Source organism: Tauraco erythrolophus, chromosome 8 (genome assembly GCF_009769465.1).
Source record: "Tauraco erythrolophus isolate bTauEry1 chromosome 8, bTauEry1.pri, whole genome shotgun sequence".
Lineage (NCBI taxonomy): Eukaryota > Metazoa > Chordata > Aves > Musophagiformes > Musophagidae > Tauraco > Tauraco erythrolophus.
Window position 1 is genome coordinate 20,362,102 of NC_141472.1, and position 23,938 is coordinate 20,386,039.

The window sequence follows — 23,938 nt, forward strand, 5'->3', positions numbered from 1 at the left end:
CTGTCCTCCTACGTGAGATCACAGTAGTTAAATGTTTATTATCCTGCTGATGTTGCGGGAGAGTTCAGAATAGAACTGCTTAGGTGTAAGCCCAACATGAGATCCTCCTCTTACCTCCGACTTGCAGGACGGCTTAGTAATAGTATTTTATCTAGTTTTTGAAGCAAGTATTTTCCTTTGAAATAATCTATGAGGGTTTTTTTAAATTTAATATTTCCTCTGGAACTTTATGAATCAAGATTCAAACCGGTTATCTTGCTCTCCTGCTCACCCATTTTCACGTTCTTAAAAAAAAAAAAAAAAATCACTTGCAGTTGAAGCCTTATGGAAAGAGAGAGAAAAAGATTCTTGAGGTGGGAGTGAAAATGGAAGGGTTGGGAGATATAAAGCCTCAGTTGGCAATACTGCTCTCTCACGTTTTATAAGACAGTAAAATCTGCATATGGCAGATGCTCTTTTTATAAGAGGAAAGAAACCTCTTGCAATTTAAGTCAGGATCTCTGGGATTCTGCTGGGTGTGTTTTCAGAAATTTTTCTGGAAAGCATGTTTTCATTTTGAAAACAAGCAGGTCACTTGGCAGATTTTTAGAATGGGGAGTTAAATATAAAAATCAGAATGCTGTATTAAACAGTGTCATGTAATAAATGCAGTATTGTTTGCAGGTGCTGGCTCTTGAACTAGCAAAGGGATGCAAACGTGTTTCTTTTTAGCATGCTGCCAGGTCCCACTCGGCAGGATGAAACAGTGTTAGAGGCTGTTCTGACCTCAGAAGACCAATTTTTTGCTGTTTTCTGGCATTGCTTACTGTGTCTGATTTAATTTCCAGAGATGGTGTGTGTTCAGACCAGCACAGGGTTAGACGTCCAGTTCCACCCCGTGGTAGTGGGAAGATTAACGCTCTGGCACTGCTGAGCTCTAGGAAAAGACGGCACCGCTTAGAAACCCCGGAAGAGGCTTCAGAGCAGATCCTGTGGGGTTGTATACACTGGGGACAGAGGATGTTATGGCCTTTGGGCCTCCTAATTCTTGTTGCCAGAGAACTCCTCCCTATTGCGTGTCAGATAAAGGATGGAGCAAGGTAGAGCTTATGGAACACAGGAAAACCTACCTTCAGCTTTTAATTTGCTTTGAGTTTGCAATCAGAATAAGGGATAAGAAAGAGTGATTTGGATGGGGCAACATAAAGCTGAGCAGGCTCTGGATAAATGTTCTAACAGAGAAGTTAATATTTTAACTGATGATACGGAAAGGCATTTCAGTATTTGGATGAAGCTTGGATGCATGGGATGAGAAACAAGTGCTGATGATGCTGAGACAATGACCCTACAGGGCAAAGTCAATCTTGATCTTGTGAAGGGTGGCCAATGCGTGCAGTGTTGATAGGGAAAGGGAAAGTCTGTTTTGTCCTTGTCCTTTTGAGTTGATGAGTCACGTAAACTTCTCTGAGGGGTGAACTGAGAGCTAGGATGGTGTCAGGGGAACTGACTGTAGTAGAAAGGTAATTTTTTTTTTTTTTTTGGACTTAGGTGGATAATTGTTATTAGAAACGTAAGAGAAACTGAGCTCATAAAAAAAAAATCATCATAATAAAATCAAAATAAAAGTGAAGGGAGGCAAAAGGTTGGAGTGGCAGATCTGTGATGTGGTAGACCCTGTAGAAGAGTTCCTAGGGAGAGCCAGGAGGAGGTGGAAACACACAGACCATGGTGGGGAATAAGATGGAAGAAGGGAGATAGAGGGATGTTCACCACTAAAACAAGAGCCACTTAGAGATGGGGTACCTGGGGTTTGGTGGGTGTCAGGGCTGGAGAGGGCCCTGGAGACGCCAGGATAGGACCCCAGCACCCAGAGAAAGCATTAGAAACGCTTCAGCAAATGGCACGTTCAGTGAATTTGAAGAATTGAAATCGGCAAGTGGAGAAGCACAGGATAGTACTGTTCTTTTTATTTAGCAAGAAATATTAATGTGTCGGAATTTGTTATCGTTCTGTCTAAAGAAAGAAGTTAAAATGTCAGCATTTCAAGGAAGAAGACAAAATTCCCTCTCCTTAACAATCAGAAATACTAGAGGGAAAAAAAAATTATGTTATAAAGCTGAAAAGGATTCTGAAAAAAAAGATATTTTTTACTCAAACTTCTGAACTCTTTTTTTTTTTTTTCCAGTTTTCCTCAACAGAAATTTTGACAAATATTTTAAATAAGTGTTTTAGGAGGAATGTTCCTTTGACAAAAAAAAAAAAAAAAAAGATTGGGACTGAAAGGAAGCTTTTTTTTTTTAATCCCCCTGAAAAAGTTCTGTTAGTCCTGCAGGCATTAAAGCACAGTGTTTTGCTTGAGGATATTAGAATGTGCCTATTCTGGGAAGGGAAAGCTGCCAAAGACCTGGAAAAAAACACAAGGCTGAGAAAGCGAGCCAAGAGGATGTGGGTAGTGCAGGTGGGTAACGGAGAGAAAGGTGCGAAAAATCTCTCTGTGGTGAGAGGGGAAAAAAAGAAAATGGAGATTACAGCTGCGACAGTCTTGTCATCGTTGGCTTTGTAGAAGTCAGCTGGAGCTGCAGGGAGAAGGGGGCTCGTGGAGCGCGTCGCACCTCCAAAGGGCGCGTGGAGCGGGCACGAACGGCAGCTGGCGTGGCTGGGGGAAGGCAGCCTGTGCCAGCCCTGGCACAACCCGGCACTGCACTTCCTCGGAGATGCTCGGCAGCGTAGGGCAGGAGGCGACCGTAAGCCTGGCTTAGCACAGGCGTGCACGTGAACTACTTGGTGAATTCAAGAGTAACTTTCCCAGCTCACGGAGGGGTCTGCCTTGCTGCTGCTCCGTGGGCAGCAAGTGCCTGGGAGGCTGCGGACCTTCCTGGAGCCAAAACTGAAATGTGGTCTGAATTGCTGGGTGCTGCTCCATGTTGTCACTTGTTGGAGGTAAGTGGCACCGGGATCCAGCCACTGGTTACATCGGCAGTGCCGGGGATGCTCGCTGCCTCGGTCAGGCCACTTCACCTTTTGGTGTTTATCATCAGAGTGCTGTGTGGGTGCCAGGCACGTGGGTTCAGCCAGCTTCTCGCTTCGGCTCCACGCTGATCCGACCGGGCAGGGCACGTGCGTGAGGTTACTGCCTGCTCCGATACCCGCTCAGTAGCTCTGGAGAACCGAGTTAAGCCTGAAGCATTTTTAGTACGTTTCACTACAAATTTCATTTCTTTATGATCACCAGTTACTGATTTTTTTTGTCAGCCTGTCTATTTTGGGTAGAGGCTCGAAGCCTTTTGCACTGGCTAAGGAAGTAATGATTTTCTCTGCAAAGAATCCTGTGGTTTCCTACAGCAGGAACTTTATCAGAATAAAATCAGAAACAGCTAATGGTGGCTGCAGGATTTGTAACAAGCATGGGAGCTGGAATGGAAAGCAGCATTGGTTCTTGAATTCCTCAGCTTTGAATTTTTTTCCTGGTTCAGTGGATTCTTGTTTCCATTTACTAGATTCGTTTGGATTTTCGATATGTAGCATTAGTCTGAAGAGAGTAGTTTTAGAGTTACTCTAAACTGGAAAGCCTCTAAGTACGTTTGCAGTATTTCTGTGTAGCACTGGTATTTTTGCCTAGCAGGACTCCTTGCACTCCAGGCAAAATCTTGCAGCCCCCTACACGTTTCACACAGTACCTTACAGAGGAAGATACGGAAGACGTTTTGAATCCAGAGGTGAACTCTTGCATGGTCACTGTCAAAGCCTCGCCTTGTGGCTAAAATCCTTCTCAGACGGAGGGATGCCCAGAGGCGGGAGAAGGGCTGCGATTTGCCATCACTCCTCTGCCCCACCTGGTCTGGGAGAACCCAGAACCCCCCAGACCCGCATCCGTTGCTCCGGATGGCCGAGATGGAGAGCTCGTGTTTCCCGTGGGTCTGCAAGAGTCTCGGCAGTTAAATCATATTGTTTCTTTCTTCCTTTCCTGCAGTGATAAAGGGAATCTTCCAGCAACTGCATGCGATGCCTTCGAAGAAGAGGAGTTCTGCCTTGTTTTGACGCGTCAATGTCGATGTCTGCAATGTAGCTGAGTCATTTTCTCTAATTTTCCTTTCTGCTACTGTCTTCCAGGTGCACACGTTCAGGGGCCCGCACTGGTGTGAATACTGCGCCAACTTCATGTGGGGCCTCATTGCTCAGGGAGTAAAATGTGCAGGTAACAGTCACTCCGCCTTCTTTTCCTAAGACAGTCCTGGTGTTGTAACTGCTTAACGTGCTGCCTGCTCCGCCATAACACTGCGTGGCAAGAGTCTGGTCTGACCCCTCTTAAAACCAAAGAAGGAAACACATCCGCTCTGCTGCCGATGGTTTCAGGTACCTGTTTCGGTAACGTCACTGCAGAGCACCTCTCCAGCACTCACGGAGAGGAAATAATAATCCTCATTAAAGGATTTATTTTTTTTTCCTCCTCCATCCAGAATGGAGAAGAAAATAGGTAGATGCGTTGTTAGCTTTGTTTCTTTTTTAACACTTGTGTATTATGAGAAACTCACCGATGGTCTTGATGTGCGATGTGGGCAGTCGGTGCTGCTGTGAAACAGGCACTCGGGTTAGTTTTATTTACAAGCCAGCAGAGACTCCCCACGTGCCATAGACCCAAAGTCACGTTTCCTACTTGCAAACTGAAAATAAAGTAAGAAAAGGGATGATGGATAAGGGATGTATAGTGAAACATTACGTAAACATTCAGGTGCTGGTAGAAATGTATTACACACATGGGTGTCACTGCAGGCATTTCTGGGATAAAGCCTCTCTGAAGTATAACGATTTTGACAGTTTTATTGATATGATTATTCTGAAAAGAAAGGGCAGTCTGCTTTTTTCAAAGGAAAAAAAAAAAAGGGATCAGTGATCAAAATAGTTTACTGTATTTAAAAAGTGTTTTATGACATTCTACCAAGCAACCAGATTTATAAAACCGGTGCAAAGAAATGTTGATGTATGAAGACCTGCGTATGTTGCCCTGGAAACTGAATATTCAAGCTAATTTAAGAAAATCTGCTCTGTCGAAAGCTTTCTGAAGTCTTGTCTCAAGCAAATTAGAGGGCTTCTTATCACAGAACTGCAAAATAATGTGAAACTGAAAATAATTTATAACCAAATAGGATTGAAATATTTTAAAATCTTTCCCTCATAGACAATTTCTCTCATTTGAATGTGATATTCTGTCATTATCAATAGACTCTGCTCTGTCCCAGATATATTGGAGAGTGCAGTTTTGTTTTAAGAAATGTTTATGTAAAAATGGTGTTTCTTTTCTCAGTAATTTTCCTCTACTAAATGTTAGGGTTGCAATCACATCCTTCACTTATGAGGGAAGGTTGTTAGTACTTTTTACTGCTGTTGATTTTGCACAGGCTGTACAGTGTTAGAAGAGAAAGAGGAAGCCTGATTTTGTTCTTGAATTGTTTTCTGATTAAAGTAGTCATTTTTTGATGACACGTGAGCCAGTAAGTGTGCCGTCTATCCTTCCTCGCCTGAAGTAGATTCTCAGTTTTGGCATTTAGGAGAAATATCAAGTATTTTTCAGATTTATGTTAAGTAACTTTGATACAGAAAATCAATAAAAATTAACAGTGTGAAGGCTCACAATGCTGCATGGCATTGTGGAATGAACAAGTAATACTACTTTTAGAATTAAACTCAAAGTGCTTATGATTTTTTGCAGCTTTTTTTTTTTTTTAACTGAAGTAGAGCTGATTTTTTTTGTTTTATGCAGATTTTTCTATATTATGAGTTTCCAAAAGCTTCCGAAGTCTGGTTTTGTTTCCTCCTTGTGAGGATGGTAATAAGTACTGCATGTCTTCTTTTTTCCTTCTTGCAGTATAGAGGAACATATGTGTATTAGATGATTTCATAGGTTCAGAGACTATAATTAGGGCTTTCTATCATGTGTAAGGTTTCACATCGGTATTGATAGCTTCCAGTAATTTTGATGATCTTATTTATGTTTTAAAAGCCCACGTTGTATGCCCGCACTCGCTTGCTGAAGGGTCAGCAAGGTGCTGGGGCTGGGGGAGCCTGAGTTTTCTGGGGCCGTGCTCGAGGTCCTTGGCCACAACCAGGTGAGCTGCTGATGCTCAGCATCCTCAGTCGGGGTGCAAGGAGGAGCAGGAGAGGAGCCGTGCTTGGTGAGGCTGCCAAGCAGCGCTTCCACCGCCTGGCATGTCTGGTTTGTGCGTGGGTTCTGCGTGCCTTGTTTGTCGTTGAGGAGCAGGAGATGTTGGGCTTTCCCAAGGGCATTGGGTTGCAGCTGACGCACCTTCTCTAACTTCAAGGCTAGCTGTTGGCCACCGGCCAACCTCAGCAGGAGGTAATGCAGAACCAGGGGCTTCCCGGGTTATTTTATTCTCATGAATTTCATAGAAATCAGCAGCTGGGTTTACATGGGTCTTAAAGTGGGTTGGGTTCTTTTTTTAAATGTAATCATTTTGCTTCTGAACTGAGCCATTTAAATATGGAAACAATGAGGCACAGGAAACAAGGAGCCACATGAAGCCATTGCTTTTCAGCGTGGGTTTGTACTTAAAAAAAATTACAGCTTTTATCAGGAGTCAGCCCAGTTGCCTTCAAACAGGGTTCAATGCCACCCCAGGGAGATCCACAAAATCTGTTTGGTGGTCTGTACAATCATTTTATTGAAAATACCTATGAGCAAAACTGCACCGATCATACATAATTTTATACTTTTTAAAGCATTTGCTTTTTATAGCAAACAGTTGCCTATTTCAGGAAGACTCTGTTTGCTGTACAGAAGTGATAAGTTTAACAAATACAAACGGATTACTGCACGGGCTACTCTCAACCATTTTAAATCCTCTACTCTGCAGAAGCACAAGAACATGCAAGAAGAGAAGTGTGGGACAGACCAAGACTGGACAGCAAAAATAAAACGTCACCTGTTTCAGAAAAGAGGAGGAGGAGCTGGAGGAAAAAGTACAGCTTATTTCTAATGGCTGATAAATGAGTTGATGTTACACAGACTAAGCCAATTCTTTGAAAAATAATAAACCAGAACCAAACACTCCTAACAGTACACATGCCATAGCAACCAGCAAGGATGCCTTAGCAACTTGAGCTGCCTTGACATGCTTTGCTGCAGTCCAGCATGACTGAATGTGTCCCTCTCTGCCAAAATATATCCCTGAGGGCGTTCAGTATCTTGTAAAGTCGAGTCCTGTATGATTAATCCCTGGAAAGTGGGTTCTCCCTAGCTTATCCTTGTTTGGGTTTTATGTCAAATAAAGAAGGAGGAGTACATCTTTTCCCTTCCATAAAGACAAGAGATAAATGTAGGCACCACCACTGAAGGGTGGTTATTGGTTGAAGTAAGATGTTGACTGTCATCTTAACTACAAAGGTTTTAGGATTAATGCGAGCCATCAAATATGGGAAGACTTTATTAACAGTCTTCCAAAATTAAGACTTGGGGTGATGTCCAGGATTTGGATCCTGTAGGAAGTGAATCAGTGGCCTCAGTCTGACTTCTGCTGGAAGTATGTCTCCAGTAGAACACAAATAATTTCTTTTTCCTTAAATGTTATTCTTTCAAATTTGGTCTTTATTTCATCAACTTCTTTAAAGACAGATTTGCTTCCTTAGAGTGAATCCTTATACTAGGCATCTGCCCTACTGCCTCGGAGGGTCATACTTCCAATTTTTGTCTCCCAGCTACAGGCCCATAAAATTTTTCTGAAATGAAGACTCATCTGTATGCAAGGAATCTGCCTTTTCCGATGGCATGCTCCATCTCCAGCACGCTTTCCCGCAGGCCTTTGCCATAAGTAGAAATGACTGAAGAAGCGTTTGAAATTATAATGCCACCCGCTTGTGTAAACAGTGAAGCTCGGCAGAAGCTAATGAAGACGTAAGAGTTCACCCCAGCTGAAAATCCAATGCATGAACTTAAAGTCTTCTTAATTACATTCTTCCTGTGTAAGGCTCTCCTGTGCTTACAGGGCTCATCCTATTGCCCAGAATGTGTTCAGGAGAGAAACTATAGCAATATCCAAAGAAGATTTGCAGATAAGCACCAGGGAGTTCATTTTGTGAATGATACAAACACATAACACCCGGTAGCATTAATGGAGAATAGTGTCTGTTATCAGAGACTAGAGAATGGCATTGACGATGCTGTTAGTGTGCTACCCCAGCAGACTAGTAGACTTGTCAAGCGGCGGCATGTGTCCCGTCCCCTTCCCCAGCCCGTCAGAACTGTTTACGTTACTGTATAATCTGCTCTTTCCTCTGTACCCTTTTGCTTGTTGTTCTTAATGAATAAGTGATTTAGTCAGAAAATTTTTTGAACAGTCTGGTTTAAGCACATTAATTAGCTTATCTTAAAGGAAAGATAATTTTTTTTTTTGACTGTGTTTCACTGGGTGCTTTTGATACCATTTTGGGCTGCTCCCTCTAGCACCAGGCAGTACCACCCTGGGAGGCTGTTTGTGAAGTGCCATTTCTGCTGCCTTGACAGATGTGCTCTGAACTGTCTCAGCCTGACACCCATGCAGCAGTCTCTATCTTTTGTTTCCACTGGAGTAGGTAACTTCTCTCTGAAGAACTGACCGAAATAAACTTGCAGCTGAACTATCAGTGTGGGGACAACCAGCTGCCACTGTCTGAGCCCAAGCTGTATTGCTGCCAGCCCTGACTGCAGTAAGCCCCAGGAGTTCATTTTCAGAAAAGTTAAAGTACAATCTCAAAGCAGCGTTGTTTTGTGAATTATTGCTGAAGTGTTTAGTTTCCCCATGTCATCCGTTTCCTTCTCCAGCAATTGAAAAACATACAACTGCCCCATTTCTGTTGCTGTTTTGTTTTGCCCTGCTATTAAATCCCTTGTGTTGGACAGCCTTGTGTTGCTCCACTGGTGGGCAAGGATGAAGGAGACCACAAAGGAGCCTGCCTACCCTCTGGCGTTAGCTGTGCAGGCACATGCTCATGCTTTTAGTGCCTGGAAGAACAGCTGATGCTCTTGCACCAGTAACTCAGCAAAGGGGAGGGCAGGGTGGGCTCATGTTGCCCACTCTCAAGGTATTTTGCACGCCTTAGTAATGATAAGCTCTCCTTCTGCTCACATCTGTGCCTTAAAAACACATCCAGGATTCTTCTGAGACGTGCACCCAGATTCTGCTGATTTCCCTGACTGTGTAGGGCACAGGCAGGCAGCCTGAAAAGGGAATGAGTGAAGCAAAGCCGCAGAGGGTCAGGGCTGTGGGAAGGGGACTGTTTGGGGAGCGGTGCCTCACCAGCTCAGGGTCTGCTGATGTTTCTGCAAAGAACGAGCTCCAAAATTTTGAAATGCTAGTCAGGCAGCAGAGCCTTGCTTCAGAGCTGTTCCCATGGGGAAGCTATTCTGGAGCTATATATTCTTGAAACTGAGAGTCCTAAAAGCAGATTTATCTCCAAGCCCACACAGACCTGGAAGGCTTGAGCAAGCCAGCGGCCCACGAGGGGAGCTGTCGAGGAGGTGGGCAGGTGTTGTGGCAGGAAGCCAGGGAAGTTTTTGAACAAACTGACTGATCCTTCAAAGCTTCCATAAAATCAAACCATCAACGCGGTTTCCCACCAGCTTTTGGAGGCACGGACATATGTATTCTTTTGAGTTGGGATAAGAGGGGATTGGCTTGTTTGATGGGCTTTTCTTCTTTTTATTTCATAAGCCCTGATTTTTCTCTAGTATTAGGTAATTCTGTTGCCAAGTAACTAGCTGCCCTCTAGAAATTCCTTCCTACAGAATACTGTACCCTGTAGCACATGATACAGTAGTATGGATAAGAGCAGGTTGGGGGGAGCATACACATAGATTTGGAAGCAATTTTTGCCATGGTGCTGCTTAATAAAGTGGCTGAAGACTCCTCTGGGACTGAGGTTGCTTCCATCCAGATGTCCATTGCATATTAACGAATGGCCTATATGTAAGGCCATGCAGCAGCTCCAGCATTGCCGCCCAGGCTGGAACAGCTCTGTCAAGGAGGAGAAAGAGGGCGGACCTCCATGGCACCCCCTGCCTTGTGCTTGGAAGCCCAAAGCGCAGCACGCGGGGCTGGAGGAGTTGCTACCTTCACGTGCTTGTTGGCACGCGCTGCATCCGAGGGAGCAGAAAACGTTGCTTCCTCTGCTACGGAACAGAGCGTTAAATTATTAAAGGAAACCTACTAGCTCATGCTTGATTTATGAGAGCAAATTCCTTTCTAACCTTTTCACCCTTGCAAAAATAACGATGCTGGTACTTTGTGCTTGAGTAGAACTCGTCGTCTTTGTATGTCAGCTTACCAAAGGTGAGGGTGTTACCCCGTCTGGCAGGTACCGCGGTGGACCTGCCCAGGGCAGCACACGGGGCCAGCGCCCCAGCTCCGCGCTTCCCACCCTCCCACGGTCACCATAAACCTCTGAAGAGTCTGTCAGAACTTTTTGCAGATCATGTAAATCTACCTTTTAGCTCTTAAAGCTGCTCCTCAGAGTGACAAAATGCATAAATTTTCTTCAGGATAATTCAGAAATATAATTAGAGTGATGTATGTAGCATATGGTATCGTTCCAGTGGAGCGTGATCAGCAGCCATGTTAGCCAGTAAATCATAAACCAAAGGAAATCTAAAACTGACTAAAATCAAATCAGCGGTATAACAAAAAGTGACAGCTAAGTATATTTTAGTCTCTGCAAATATTTATAATCTGTGCTCATGGGGCAGTATTAACGTACATATATCTTTTGGGTCTGCTCATGCATTAATATGAACATGCTACTTGTTCTTTCAGCCCAGTGGACTAACATCAGTATTAGCTGTTTCTAAAACATTACCAAACCTTCTTCTAGGTTTCATAGGAAAGTATTGTCAAGCTGTTTTTAAATTTAATACCTCCCATAGAAGTAATGTCGCAGCCCGCCTGAACTCCTAGATCAATATGCTATTAAAGTCTGGGCAGCTTATCACAGACTTTTAAACCTGTCATCTAAAATTACTTTTTTTCCCCCCTACATTTTCAAACTTCCTATATGCTCTTGAATTTATGACTGCGTTTTTTTGGGTCACATTTGGTGTATTTGAAAGGTGGCCACAGTTTGATAGCACTGTAAAATGAATAGTATGTGTGACTTACAATTCTAGTCCTGAGGAATCATCTCTGTATAAGGTGAAATTCTGATTAACTGGAGTCAGCACAAGCTTTCTTATTGACCTGCAAGGGTTCATGACTGCATCTTCTAAATCTGTCCTATATTATTATGGGATTTATCAGCAGATACAGTGCTTTAGGAGGATTTTTCTTTAGCTCCTCTCCAATTTGTATAGCCAGCCAGCAGATAAGCTCTGATGAACTTCTGTAAGAGATGGATAAGGCTCCAGGTTACGTTAGATCTGGAGTGAAGCTGCTAATGCCAACTTAGCTATTCTGGATTTATTTTGATATAACCAAAAGTAAACAGACCCTAAATCTGAAATCAAATGAATCCTTTTGGTCTTAACGAACCCAGCCACATCATGAAGCTCACGCATGAACAAGGCAAGCAGTCCTAAAGCTTCGCCACGTGGCAGCACGCGGAGAGATTCAGGACTCGGCTTTCTTGTTCCTTCCTAGTTGGTTCTAAAATAATGGTTTTGAAGCTTTCTTGAAGCATCTGCAATGAGAACAGAGGGCGTTTTGATTTAATGATATGCAATTTGCAGCATAATTCCTGTCTTTTAGTACTAACAAGTAAGCTGAGTATAGTGTAGAAGGTTGGCACATTCCCAGTGCCCAGCGGAGAGGAGGGCTGACCTACTGCCCGTGTGCCTTTCACCCTGTCGGAGTTAGCAAGATGGATGGTCGTCCCTCATGCCCATGTAGCTCTGGTTATCAGCTGAACCAGAGACTACTAGTGACTGAGACACGGCTGTGCTGCCTTTTGTGAAGTATTGTTAGCGGGGAGGAGGGGCTCATCTGGTAGGAAGCACGGTGCTGGTGAGTTTCGGCTTCTTTATTGGAAAAAAATAAAATTTTTCTGTTGCAAATTCACTGAAATCTTCTAGCAGCCCAATAACATTGAACCTAGTGCTCGTGTGTTTTCTGAGCAGTAAGTATCTGAAATATTTCTAGGTTTTAAATGTTTCTCAGGAGTGTTTGGAAGCCCTTAAGCAGTGGGCTGATGCATAAAGACTAATCAAATGCAAAGGAAGGACAAACGAGAGAGGAAGAAAATTGACTTTTGCATTTGTAATTATTATTCTGGTATTAATGAGGTCAAATCCAAAGCCCATTTGAATCTATGAGATTAGCAATAACAATTATTTTCAGAAGCAAGGTTTTCACATTGAAAACATCTCTGTAAGTTAGATATTTTAATGAAATGAAACTTTCTTGTAAATAGATATAATTAGGATGATCTCAGTGAATGCTATAATTGTTTTAAGTCAAGTATAAGATACTCGGAAGCATGTTTTTCCTTTTTTTTTTTTCCCCAAATATTTTAGTCTTAATTATCCTTGGATTTCCAGAAACATAACTCTGAGCTATATTGCTGTCTGGTGAAGCAGCTAATTTGCACTCACAAAATCACTAGTGAGTCCTCATGAGCGAGACGCTGCCGTTCCAGTCTTGTAGACATCATTTTTGACAGATGTACTAGAGCATTTCATGCATGTCAGAATAGGTGCTTCTAAATAGTATTTGCACTCATAAACACTATTATTGCCAAGTTAGGGTTTCAAAATAAAGGAAATCAAGAATTAAGATTTCCTATTTGGTCTTAATTTGCTTCCCTTCTGTATGTGCGTTAAGGTGTTGCCTCTGATTATTTGACTACTTATTATTTTTCCTCCACGACTTCATCCTTGTTCTGAAAGCAGAATGGGTGGTACTTGCTTAATAGCACTTATTCAGTATTTTGTCTTCTTGTTGTGGTTAAAAATGTAGCCATTGGTCTTATTAATGGCACAGTAACCTTACACCAAAACTGAGTAATTTGTCCTCTGTATTTCCACAAACACTTAATGGATTTGTTTCTACAAGACTCAGAGGAGTCAAGAACGCTTTCTCCTTCCTGTGTTACAGCTGAAGCACTGAGACTCTAAGGGATTCAGGTCACATGTTTCCAATGAATTTGGGTTCCCTATTTAAAGCATAGAGGGACCTGATTTCTCCAAGTTCAGACAAAACATAGTGCTGGACATGGATATTTAAAGCGTAGGTGGAGCTCCCCTCGCCTGCACTGGCTTACGCGCTTCAAGTTTCTTCGTTCCTCACCCCAGAACCTCAGATAGGATAGGAGCTGTGCATGAGGAGGTTGTGTGGTCATGCACCTTGCAACTAAGGGGTCTCAGCGCACTCTATTAAATGTGGGATTTAAATAACAGTCGGGGAAGGCAAATGCTTTGGCTGTTAGTGTTTCCTTTCCGTCATGAATGAGGTGACTGAGCAAACACCGAAGGAATCCGAGTGACTGAACTGAACTTCTCCACCGGGGGAGGGACAGCGGTTGAGCCTGCCACTGCCCAGTGCTCTGGGACAGCCGGCTGGGGCAAGCCCAGGAGCGGGCTGCAGGTCCAAGCCAGCCACCGAGCTGTCCCATTGCCTGGCTTTGCCCAAGGTGGGTTCATAACACCAGATCACAACCAGGTGGGAAGTTCAGCGTCCGCAGCTCCCCCGTCTTGCGCGTTGCCCGCTCCTCGCGAGGAAGGGAGTCGCTCCTGCACAGCAATAGCTAAAGAGATGTTAATCAGCCATTTCATCTGGATCAGGATCTGTGCGGGTTTTGACTGATTGAAGCTGACATGCCGAACTTTAATTGCAACCAGAGATTGGATGTTTTACAGAGGATCCTAAGTGACAAAGCTGGTTGCTTTAAAGGCCTGTTAAGTAAACAAAGTGCGTTTAGCAGCAGGCTGCAGCTGACTTAGTGGAAATTAAACGTAGCGATGAATTCTGGGGTTTACTGTTTTGGAAAGAACAAAGTCAAATAATCTATGGAGCATTAAGGAAAATACAAGTATTGGCAAAATCAGCAGGAATGAAATATGAAGGGAATCTAAATAGTCAGATACTCAGTACTGTAGTAGAAGAGGAGAGCACGGGTTTTCATCAGGGCATTGATCCTTCAGGCTCCTACATCCCTTAATTCTGCAGAAGTCCAGGGGACTCCATTTGGCAATGCAGTGAGGTGCAGAGACACTTGCAGCAGCGGAGTCTCGGTGTGCACCGAGTGCACGTGAGAGCACGGTGAGCACCCAGGCTGCGAGGGGCTGCCCTTCCCGCTGGGTGCTGTTTCCTCCCGAGCACCCGTGAGTCTGTGAAACAGCGAAATGGCAGTGAAAATGGGGTCAGTGGGGGCGGCGCAGGGGGCTGCTCCTTATCTAGGGCTGCTGCCTGCTAGTGTCATGTGCATGTGCTGAGCTTAAAGGGACTGTGTCGCTTTTCTTATCTTCGCTGTGTAATTGGTGGTGTTTTCCAAGACTTTTCCTTCCCAAACCCTGAGCGTTATGTTTTGAGTGGTTTTCAGACAGAACAAACATTTTTCTATAACCTGATTTCAATTAAGTTTCACTTAAACTCAGTCTCGTTCTTAGTATGTTTATGATAAAGCTGTGGAGTTGTTCGTTTGTGTTTAGAAAAAGCACAATTTTTTCCTGAGTCATTTTTGAAGTAGATAGAATTGTTTTGGTGCCTGCTGACACTTTGTTTCAGAAACACCCTATGAAATGGCATCAGAATCGCAGCTGCTGTGCCTTAGCAAAGTCCTTCAGAAACTGCTCTGTAGCAGCCTACCTTCATGTCCCCCAGGCTGCTCAAGGAGGTGTCCGAGCGCCACAGTCCAGCGCTACGTTAAAGCTGCAAGTGGTAGGAAATCGCAGCAACTCGGAAAGAAAGCTTACATCATGATAGCCACGTGTAACAGTGGGGGGAACATTAGTAACCCTTAGATCCTGATTCGAAAAAACATACAGAAAGTTTGTTACTTTTTGCGCTAGATCTTCTAGGTGTGGAAGAAGTGTCTTGGGTAGGAGATCTGTGTCACTTCAAGTCTATCCCTACCTTGTGCATTTGATGGTTAAGAGGTCTCAACAGAAGTAGTAGTTGGGAGACCTGGTCAGATGCTGCAGGAGCCGTACGTGCTCCACCGTACTGACCCCGGGATACGTTTTCAGCAGACACCAGCCTAATGGTCTTTTCATTTTTCTCTCAGATTGCGGTTTAAACGTGCACAAGCAATGTTCCAAGATGGTCCCAAATGACTGCAAGCCAGACCTGAAGCATGTCAAAAAAGTGTACAGCTGTGACCTTACGACGCTAGTAAAAGCACACTTCACTAAGAGACCAATGGTCGTAGATATGTGCATTAGGGAAATTGAATCTAGAGGTAAGACACAGTTAATGGACTTTCGTTGCTTTACTGATAATCCATTTAGATTGATCTGGGTCATCTGGGTTTCTGCTGAACGTATGATTGCTCAAAACAGATTTGCACAAGGCGTTTTATGGCTGCCAATTACCCTGCACAGCTAATATTATACTTTGCGTTATTTCGTGATTCGTACCCATTTATAATTTTTATAGATTCTGCCAGAAATTGCTTAATGGACAATTACTGCTTTATAGTTACATATTGGCACCTACCTTTGTAGTAGTATTTTTGTTTTAAAAATTAACTGAACGTGCTAAAAAAAGGCAGTTAGTATTGATGAGTGTCTTCTTGCTAGTTCCCCTAGCCCATGCTGAGTACCCTTCTCTAGAATTAGAGTATTTGTTTCCATTCTGAAATAATGACTGAACATCAAGTATACTAATCTCAGTTATTTTTAAATTGGTTGTAATTGGTTTAATGTGTTTCTTTAGCTCTGAAATAATTTACGTAAACATAATTTAGTGCTGATATAACATGGCAGCTAATGCAAGGGTCAGGGTTAAAAGGCCAGGATAAGATTTCATTCTGAAAGAAAAGCCTGAGAAGGCTTTTAAAACATGTCTGCTTTTTCTCCCTTAAACAAAGAACCTGGCAAAGGAAGAACTGGGTGGAAGAAAACTGTAAAATTAAGACTAATTTTAATCTTGTTAAAATGTTCGTTGCAGGTCTTAATTCCGAAGGACTATACAGAGTCTCAGGATTCAGTGATCTTATCGAAGATGTCAAAATGGCATTTGACAGAGGTACAGTCTTTCCTGCATGCTGGAAGTTTGTGCTGATGTATTAAATATACACAGTTTTTCTGCAAACCCTTGGTCTGTCTCATGCTCCGCTGCATCCGTGGGCTGAAGGAGTCCGGCAGCTCTGCTAGCAGAAGAGGAGTCTCCCCATCAGAAAAGCGTATCGGCTCCACTTTGGCCCTTTTTACCAAAATCTACTCTTCTCCTTCCATCAGTATCTGTGCTTTAGTAATGATGTGCATAGGAAAGGACAAAGCTTTCTGAACTACTGCCCTAGTTTGCAAGTAGAACTACGCTCAGGGGGGTGGGGGAGGGATAGAGAGCAAGTGGTAAAGTGCCTTAAGAAGCCTGTGCAACTTAAATCCATCTTTCTGGATGAAAGCTCCAAAATAATAACATGAATACAATAGTGCAAACAAAGTTTGAATGATTACAGTCTAAAAGAAGGCCAGTGAGAACAAACTCTTCTCTCTGAAAAAAAGGCAGGAGGAAAATTAAAGGCTTTCCAGCTGCTGCAGTCCCCCTATTCCAATAGAAATCTAAGCCAAAATCCGTGCTGGAATCCTTCTCTCCTCTTCCTCCGGAGGACTGGACGTATTCAGGCAACATCTGCCTCCTCTGCAGTGTTAGCAGGGCGGGGATGCACTGGAGAAGCCAAGTTCTGGATCTGTGTCCACTGTGGTCAGGAGTAGGTAGTACTGAAGTAGGTTCACTGTAGCTAAATGGTGAACATATAGCTAAATGGTGAACACATGTTTTTCCTATAAAATGAGGAGGCTGTGGACTAAGTTGGTTTTCTTTCTTTTACTTTTTTTCCCAGACTCCCTTGATTTCTCATTCGGCGCTGACAAATGTGTTGTTTGGCAACGCAGTGTATTCAGAAATAGCTAAACTTCCACACATTTCTACAAGATAGACACTGCTAGATCAGGCAGGCTTTTTCCCCAAAAAATCCCTGCATTTTTTGTAATTATTTGAAGCAAAGAAAGGATAGGTTTCTTTCTAAAATTCTTGAGGTTTTCACCCTGAAACAATTCACTTCACAGCCCAGTAACTCTGTTTTGCTTATAAAAGCCAAAATCTGTAGTAGTGTCCCTTTTAATAACATTTGCTTAAGCAAGTTATTAGTTTTGTTTTGAGTACTATTTTATATCTGTTTACATTTCCAAGGCTTTAATGTCAGTGCCTTCTCCACACAGATGGGGAAAAAGCTGATATTTCTGTGAATATGTATGAAGATATCAATATTATCACTGGTGCACTTAAACTGTACTTCAGGGATTTGCCAATTCCACTCATCACGTATGATGCCTACCCAAAGTTTATAGAGTCTGCAAGTAAGTGTAATGCATTTTACTCCTGGTTTTCATTCTCAACCTTTTGTTCTTCTTTTTGTGCTGTATTTGCCTATTGATTTAATAGCTGTCCCATCAGCTCTTACCCTGCACGCCCTGTTTAGTAGGGATTACCGGAGTAAATATGCACTGCGCATTATGACATGACCACGTGGTGCTACATGATCATGGTGACAGATTTCTTCACTAGGAATGCTTCCTTTTCACCACACGTTATAGATTACATTGCTTTGAATGTCTTTCATGAATCCGTAGTATCTGACAGTGACATTTAAAGTCTATTGGTCTTGTGTTGCCAGAAAGAAGGTGATTTATGAAAATGCTCAGAAATAAGATAAGAAGTAATTTGTTTCTAGAGGTATCCATTTTGAGTGTTTTTACAAGCTGATACACACTCATCCTAAGGCTACCTTCAAGGCTAGCCTCACAGATGGTGAGTCTGCAAGCACAGCAGTAGACCCAGCTGGAACATCTCTCCCAAGCATCCTGGCTGCCTGAAGCATCTCTGCAATGTAGCAGTCACACCAGCCACTCCTGGGAAGGTGTGAGGGAGCTGTGGGTAGAAAACAAGGGCCAGATGCTGGGCTTTCCGCTCCTCTGGAGAAGGCCCTTTCCAAGTAGTATGGACACAGCCAAAGACACTGATGGCAAAGTTCCCAGTACCTTCTGCTGTCCCAGGGTTGCAGCTGGAGATTATTTGTGCAAAACTAGTCCAGTCAGCAAGGATCGCCAAGGGAATTTGTTTTAGCAGGCTGCATGGAATCTTTTGGTGGAGTCCAGTTTGCTTTGAGGAGTTTTCTTTGTCCAAAACCAGTCACATCCTGATGTGCTCTGAGCACTTCTCTGGACAGGCAAATCTTTCACTAAGAGGTTTGGATAGGTTCTGGAAATGAGTAAACCAGCAGAGCCGTGAGGTCCCTATCTCCTCTGCAGGCCACCGTTGTTGTCTTTCTGTGTGTGAATTCTGGCTGTACACGTGGTGACAGCTGAACATCTGTGTTTCAGAAACCACCGATCCGGATGAACAGCTGGAAATTCTCCATGAGGCGCTGAAACTGCTGCCACCTGCACACTGTGAAACATTACGGTATCTCATGGCGCATCTGAAGAGGTAGGTGGACTAGCTGGAAAGAACTCTAAGCCAAACTCATTTTTAGCAAAGCCCATGTCAGGACCTCCAGAAAAGTCTGGGCAAGGCCCACCAAATCCTGGAGAACTGTGATGGGGAACGATAGTCTGCACAACAGCGAATACCCAAACTCTTGGGTTTTTTTATCCCACTTAAAGCACTCACAAAGTACTTAAAGGAAGTAAGTGAAAAAACCACAGGTTAGAAGCACAAAAATCATCCACCTAACAAATTTGCACTATATCTAAGGTTACAGTGAATATTTATGGTAAAAAAACCTTTAGTACCTCTGAGAGTAGTAAGTCACTCCCTAGGCAAGGGTCTAATACAGCTTAATGTCTATAGACTGGTGTCATCTTCTGCTAAGTCTTGTCTACCCTGGTCATCCCTGACACCTTAAAAAAGATAGCACACACCAGGCTTGAGCTGACGCCAATTAGGCAGAGTGTTAATTGGCCCTCCGGCCACACGTCTGGTGAGGCCTGACAGCGGTTCCTCAGCAGCGTGGAGCCCCTCGTTCCACCTGCCACCTTCTCAAAACTGTAGGAGCATAAATTCCATCTGAAGTTTCTCCTTCTCCCTGGTATATGATTGAAGTTGATCAGTAGGCTGAAAAATTGTTAGAGAGAGACCGATGGATAAATATTCAGTACAACAGCACAGGTTCTATTTCTTTCAGGAAAGCAGAGAAAAAAATCAATGTGGCATGTTAGAATATCCATTTTAGTTTCTCAAGTAACATGAACTTAATGTCAATATATAAGAATTATTCCCTTTCCTTAGAAAAATACTTTATTTTAAGCTCTCTTCTGCTTTTTTCCTTTTATAGTTCTTCTACAAGTAGGAATATGTTGACTCTCCTGAGTGCCTCAGGCAAAATTCAGCTACTGGGTTTCTGCCTGATTTGTCCATTTATTTCAATGACATTTCTAATGGATGTTTTAGAACAGACACAGGGATGAGCGACTCGGGAACAAAAAAAAACACCTTGTGAAGTGTGAAGTTTGTTTTTCCTTACCCTGTTCAAGAGTCAGTTGCTCTTGCTGCTCTAGTTAGCAAGTTCCTGTTGCACGTCGTGTTTCTGGTATAGGTGAATGATAAGGTAGAAGGGTGACAAAATTAATTCGTTTTTAAACTTCCTTTTAATAACATTTGCTAAAAGGAGCTGCAGTGTTCAATGGGCTGTTGTCTTGCTGCTGAATTCAGGTAATCAGACACAGCTTCTTCATCTGGAATAATTACAAACTGAAGACAGCAGCAGCTTGGAAACATCAGTCTGACTTGTTTCAAAATAAAAAATAAGGCAGAAGGGAAAAAAGGAAGAAAAATCTTGAAATTGCTTTTTATATAGCAAAGTATTTCTTCCTGCAATGCAAGATGCCACAGTGGTGAAAAGAGAAGTAATTTAGCCAGACTCTTCCCATTGCTGTCCCTGGATTCCGAGTTGCTTCTGAGAATCCTTATGGATTCTTTAAACCATAGCATGTATTAAAACATTTACGTGATCTAGATTTGTTTCCTTGAGTTTTTTTAGTACCCGCCACAGGACATGATTTGTCTTGAAGAGGAACCAGGTGTCCAGCTTAGCCCGTAACGCCTAAAGGCAGGGAATTCACGTGTGAGGTGCTTCACCCCCTTGCTGTCATAGGCATGAGAGAGGAGCGGTGTGAGCCTGTGGAGCCATGTCACCGGGAATCCCACCTGCATGGGCACGGCGGCACGTCTCCAGTGACCACAAAACTGCCCACGTGGTAGCAAGTGCGATCTGCTGCCCGTGGGAGCGGCCTCCAAAGAGTGCTGCTGTAAGGAGCAAAAGCAAAGTCGTTCTGATCTGTCTGAATTCGGCCCTCAGCCCCGTCCCTCGCCACCCAGCACCGACCCCTCTCGCGAGTCCGCGCGGTCCCTGCATGCGGTCGGAGGGCAGAGACATCTGACTCGCCGTAAAACCGCACAGCGTTTGCACTCGCCAGCTGCTGAGCCTTTCACCCGCTGCCTCCCTATCTGTCCTGCTGGAAACGGCAGCCTCTCCTAGGCTCTGGGGAAAGGCACACACTTCCGTCCAGTTTCTCTGGTTTCCAGGCATGCACAGGCGGAGTTTGGCGTGGAAGGAACGTGAAAAACACTGTCTTCTTTTTTTACAGAGTAACGCTCCATGAGAAGGAAAATCTGATGAGTGCAGAGAATCTGGGCATAGTTTTTGGACCGACTCTTATGAGAGCGCCGGAACTGGATGCGATGGCTGCATTGAATGACATCCGTTATCAGAGACTTGTGGTGGAGATGCTTATAAAAAATGAAGACATTTTATTTTGAATATTTTGGGGGTTTTGTAATAAAAAAGGAAGCAACAGTGTTCTATGGATGAAGGAATATTTTAAAGTAATTTAATGGCTCTTGTCACTGAATTCCGTATTTGCTAGAGCTTTCGATGTGTTCAGGATAAAAATGAAGGAACTCTTTGTCGTTTCTGTAGTGCCATTCAGCTGGTGTCAGAAAAGGTTACCACATACTTTCCAGTACTAGTAATCCTGGGTGTTTATCATGTTGAAATGAAAAACAAAAAGCTTCAAGCTATTGCATGATTTGCTCCCTGTTCTCCCTGTTCTGGTGAGACTTGTTCCATGAAGAAAACAACTGAACTGGTGCAGCATCTTTGTTCTGGATAGTTTGTGATTGTAATTCAGCATGTTTCTCCGTGTAAACCTGTTGTGAATTTGCTTTTATGTTCTATGTAATTGGTTTCTGATACTAAAAAGAAGGACGACTTACGCGAAATGGAGCCTCTGGCAGTTTATTGACATTTCATATCATCCCCTGCCACTTCTGGGGCTGATTTCTTCTTGGATTTCTTTCCGTTTTTTCATCATATAGTAATTTGTTTTTAACAGAAACAAAGTGTGTACTTTAAATGTTACTTTAAGTAATTCTTCATGATGTTTATGGTGGTTGCAGTGAAATCTGCAATGCTAAGCAGTGTTCCTTTATTATTATTGCTATTTCAATTGTAATTTTGTATTTTATCTGGCATGCATATATTAATTTATTAAATTTTGCTTTTAGAACTCTAACTTTTAGCTATTTAGTTTTACTTAACAAACATGTTTCAAAAATACTGTTTGTTTCATTGTTTACATTGGCACTTTAACCCTGAACAACCTCTGACTTAAAAGAAGGAAGTTAATGAGTTTTACCAGTTTTGGCAAGACGTTCTGATCTAAATACTGTGGAGCCTGACACTTTGCTAAAGTTCCTACAAATTCCTCTTTAATTTGAAAAGTCCTACTTTGTTGTCTAAGATGCCTCTCAAGAACACTTCAGAACTCTTAAACAAACCAAAAAAGTATTGTCAAGCCATCTACTACTTCATATTTTTTATGTATATATTGTTATAATTGCCTGTATACGAACTGGAATTGCAGTTTAGCTTTAGCCAGTGGTAGCTGCCCAGAGTAGCTGGATACACCACTGAATTTCGAATGCAAATATATCACAGAGCACTTGCCTTGGGCTTACAGTGTTCAGCCCTGGGGCAAGCACTGTGGCCTGCCCTGCGAACGTTTCTTAGCTGCCTACTGGGCTTCAACTGTGACACCACGCGAAGGGAAAATGACCAAAATTTATAAATAATTTCTCTGTTTGCTCTGATAAAGCAATGAGTAAAAAATCACTTGTCATCAGCCTTGCTGCAGCCCCTCTGACGGAGGTGCTCCATCTGTTGCCAGTCTGTCTCCTAGGAGCTCTTCCTAGCATGGCAGAAGCATCCACCCCGATGAAGGAGCTCTCCCTAGGCGAGTGCATATGGACTTTCCCATTGGGATGGTTTGCAGTCCTTACAAATGTTAACTTCTCAGTTTCTACAATTTCTGACAAAAAAAAAAATGGTGTTGCCAGTGAGCATGGTTTAGCATTGTTTAGGATTTAGGATTTTCTGTGCTGCGATGGTCCTAACTCTAAAGTGCCAGAGTTTCAGTTGTGGTGGAATGGTGTCCCCGTGTCACCTACCCGGCCCTCCTTTATTGCCTTGTGCATGGGAAAATACGAACATCAGAGAAGATGGATTGCAAACAGCACATTGATTCAATTCAAAACTTTCGATGAATGCTTCGGAGACCAATTATCTTGATCAACGGTGGAAATGCCTCATTATCAAGGAAAGCAGAACCTTGTGACACAAGTCAGAGTGAAGGAACTGGGGTAAACAGAGATGAAAGAGAGATGTGAGAGTGAAACAGCAGGACCCAGAAAAGTGTTGTATCTGCCCTGGACGAGGCAAGGACTGGCAAAAGTCCCTGCTTGAAGGGCTGGCAATAAAAGAAGGGAAAAAGGAGAAGGGAGTGAGTGAGTGTGAGCCCTGCAGGGAAGACAGAGTGAAATGCTGAGATTAGAGAGGTTCTTTGGTTGGGCACCTTCCCTAAAGCCAGCCCCAAAGGAGAGCAGCCAGGTGAGGCTGCTTGGGCACCTCGGAGGCTTCGCCTGTTCCCTCCTCTCAGGCAGCCAACACCATCTGGAGGAGGAGAAGTAATGATCCTCTAGCAATTGCAAGCAGGTGTCCTCCCATCCCATAAGCAAGGAGGTGCCTCTCAGTATCCCACTCCTGTCTTAGCTTGCCCAGCCAGGAAGGGAGAAGCAGCTCTCCTGGAAGTGGGGAAGGAAGGATCCCAGGAAGAAAAGGGTAAAGCTGGGGGAGCACACTGGTAAGTATGTGGGGAGTGCTGCTCTGGGCTGGGGGGGACGGCTGGGGTGTCAGAGCAGGGGGAGGTTTTAAGAGAATCTAAAGTATCACTTTTTTTTTTCTTTTTCAAATCTTCTCTAGTGCTAGAAGTGACTTACTGCTATAACTTCTATATTAATTAGTGCACATTATCACTTTATTTATTGTGATGAGTTGACACAGAAGGAAAACTGTGTGTCTCTGACCACAGCCTTGCCTCCCCCCAGCCCAAGAGCAATGGCCCATATGCTCGCTGCTCACATCTGCCTTGCACTCTCCAGCAGCCACGTATGTTTGCTGCTGCCTGGTTCCAAGCCAGCTCCTAAACATGCTGCACTTCCCCCCGCTGCCTCCACAGCACCTGATGTGTTTCCTCGCTCCTGTGTTGCCCAATGCCCCTGTGTGTCCCAGTCCTTGGACTATCTATCGCTCCTGCTGTCCCTTCCCAGGTAACCCACAGGGACTCTGTGGCTCTGCTGGCCCGATCTCTGCAGTCAGCTCCTTCGCGTGGCACCTCCTGTGATGGTGTTCCTACATCATCAGGAGATGGGCAGCCCGTGCGAGGCATGGCTGGGGAATGGCTCCAGCTGTGCCGATGGCAGCCTGC

General features: G+C 43.6%; 1 protein-coding gene across 1 annotated transcript in view; it reads left to right on the forward strand.

The window, feature by feature from the left end:
• CHN1 (chimerin 1) overlaps positions 1-20,933 on the forward strand; it is a 104,743-nt gene extending 83,810 nt beyond the window's left edge. The window contains exons 8-13 of the mRNA XM_086615459.1: positions 4,090-4,174; positions 15,178-15,351; positions 16,062-16,139; positions 17,336-17,473; positions 18,497-18,602; positions 20,762-20,933. Coding sequence (XP_086471585.1) covers positions 4,090-4,174; positions 15,178-15,351; positions 16,062-16,139; positions 17,336-17,473; positions 18,497-18,602; positions 20,762-20,933 — 753 coding nt within the window. The remainder of the gene's footprint in view (positions 1-4,089; positions 4,175-15,177; positions 15,352-16,061; positions 16,140-17,335; positions 17,474-18,496; positions 18,603-20,761) is intronic.
• Positions 20,934-23,938: the final 3,005 nt, after the last annotated feature.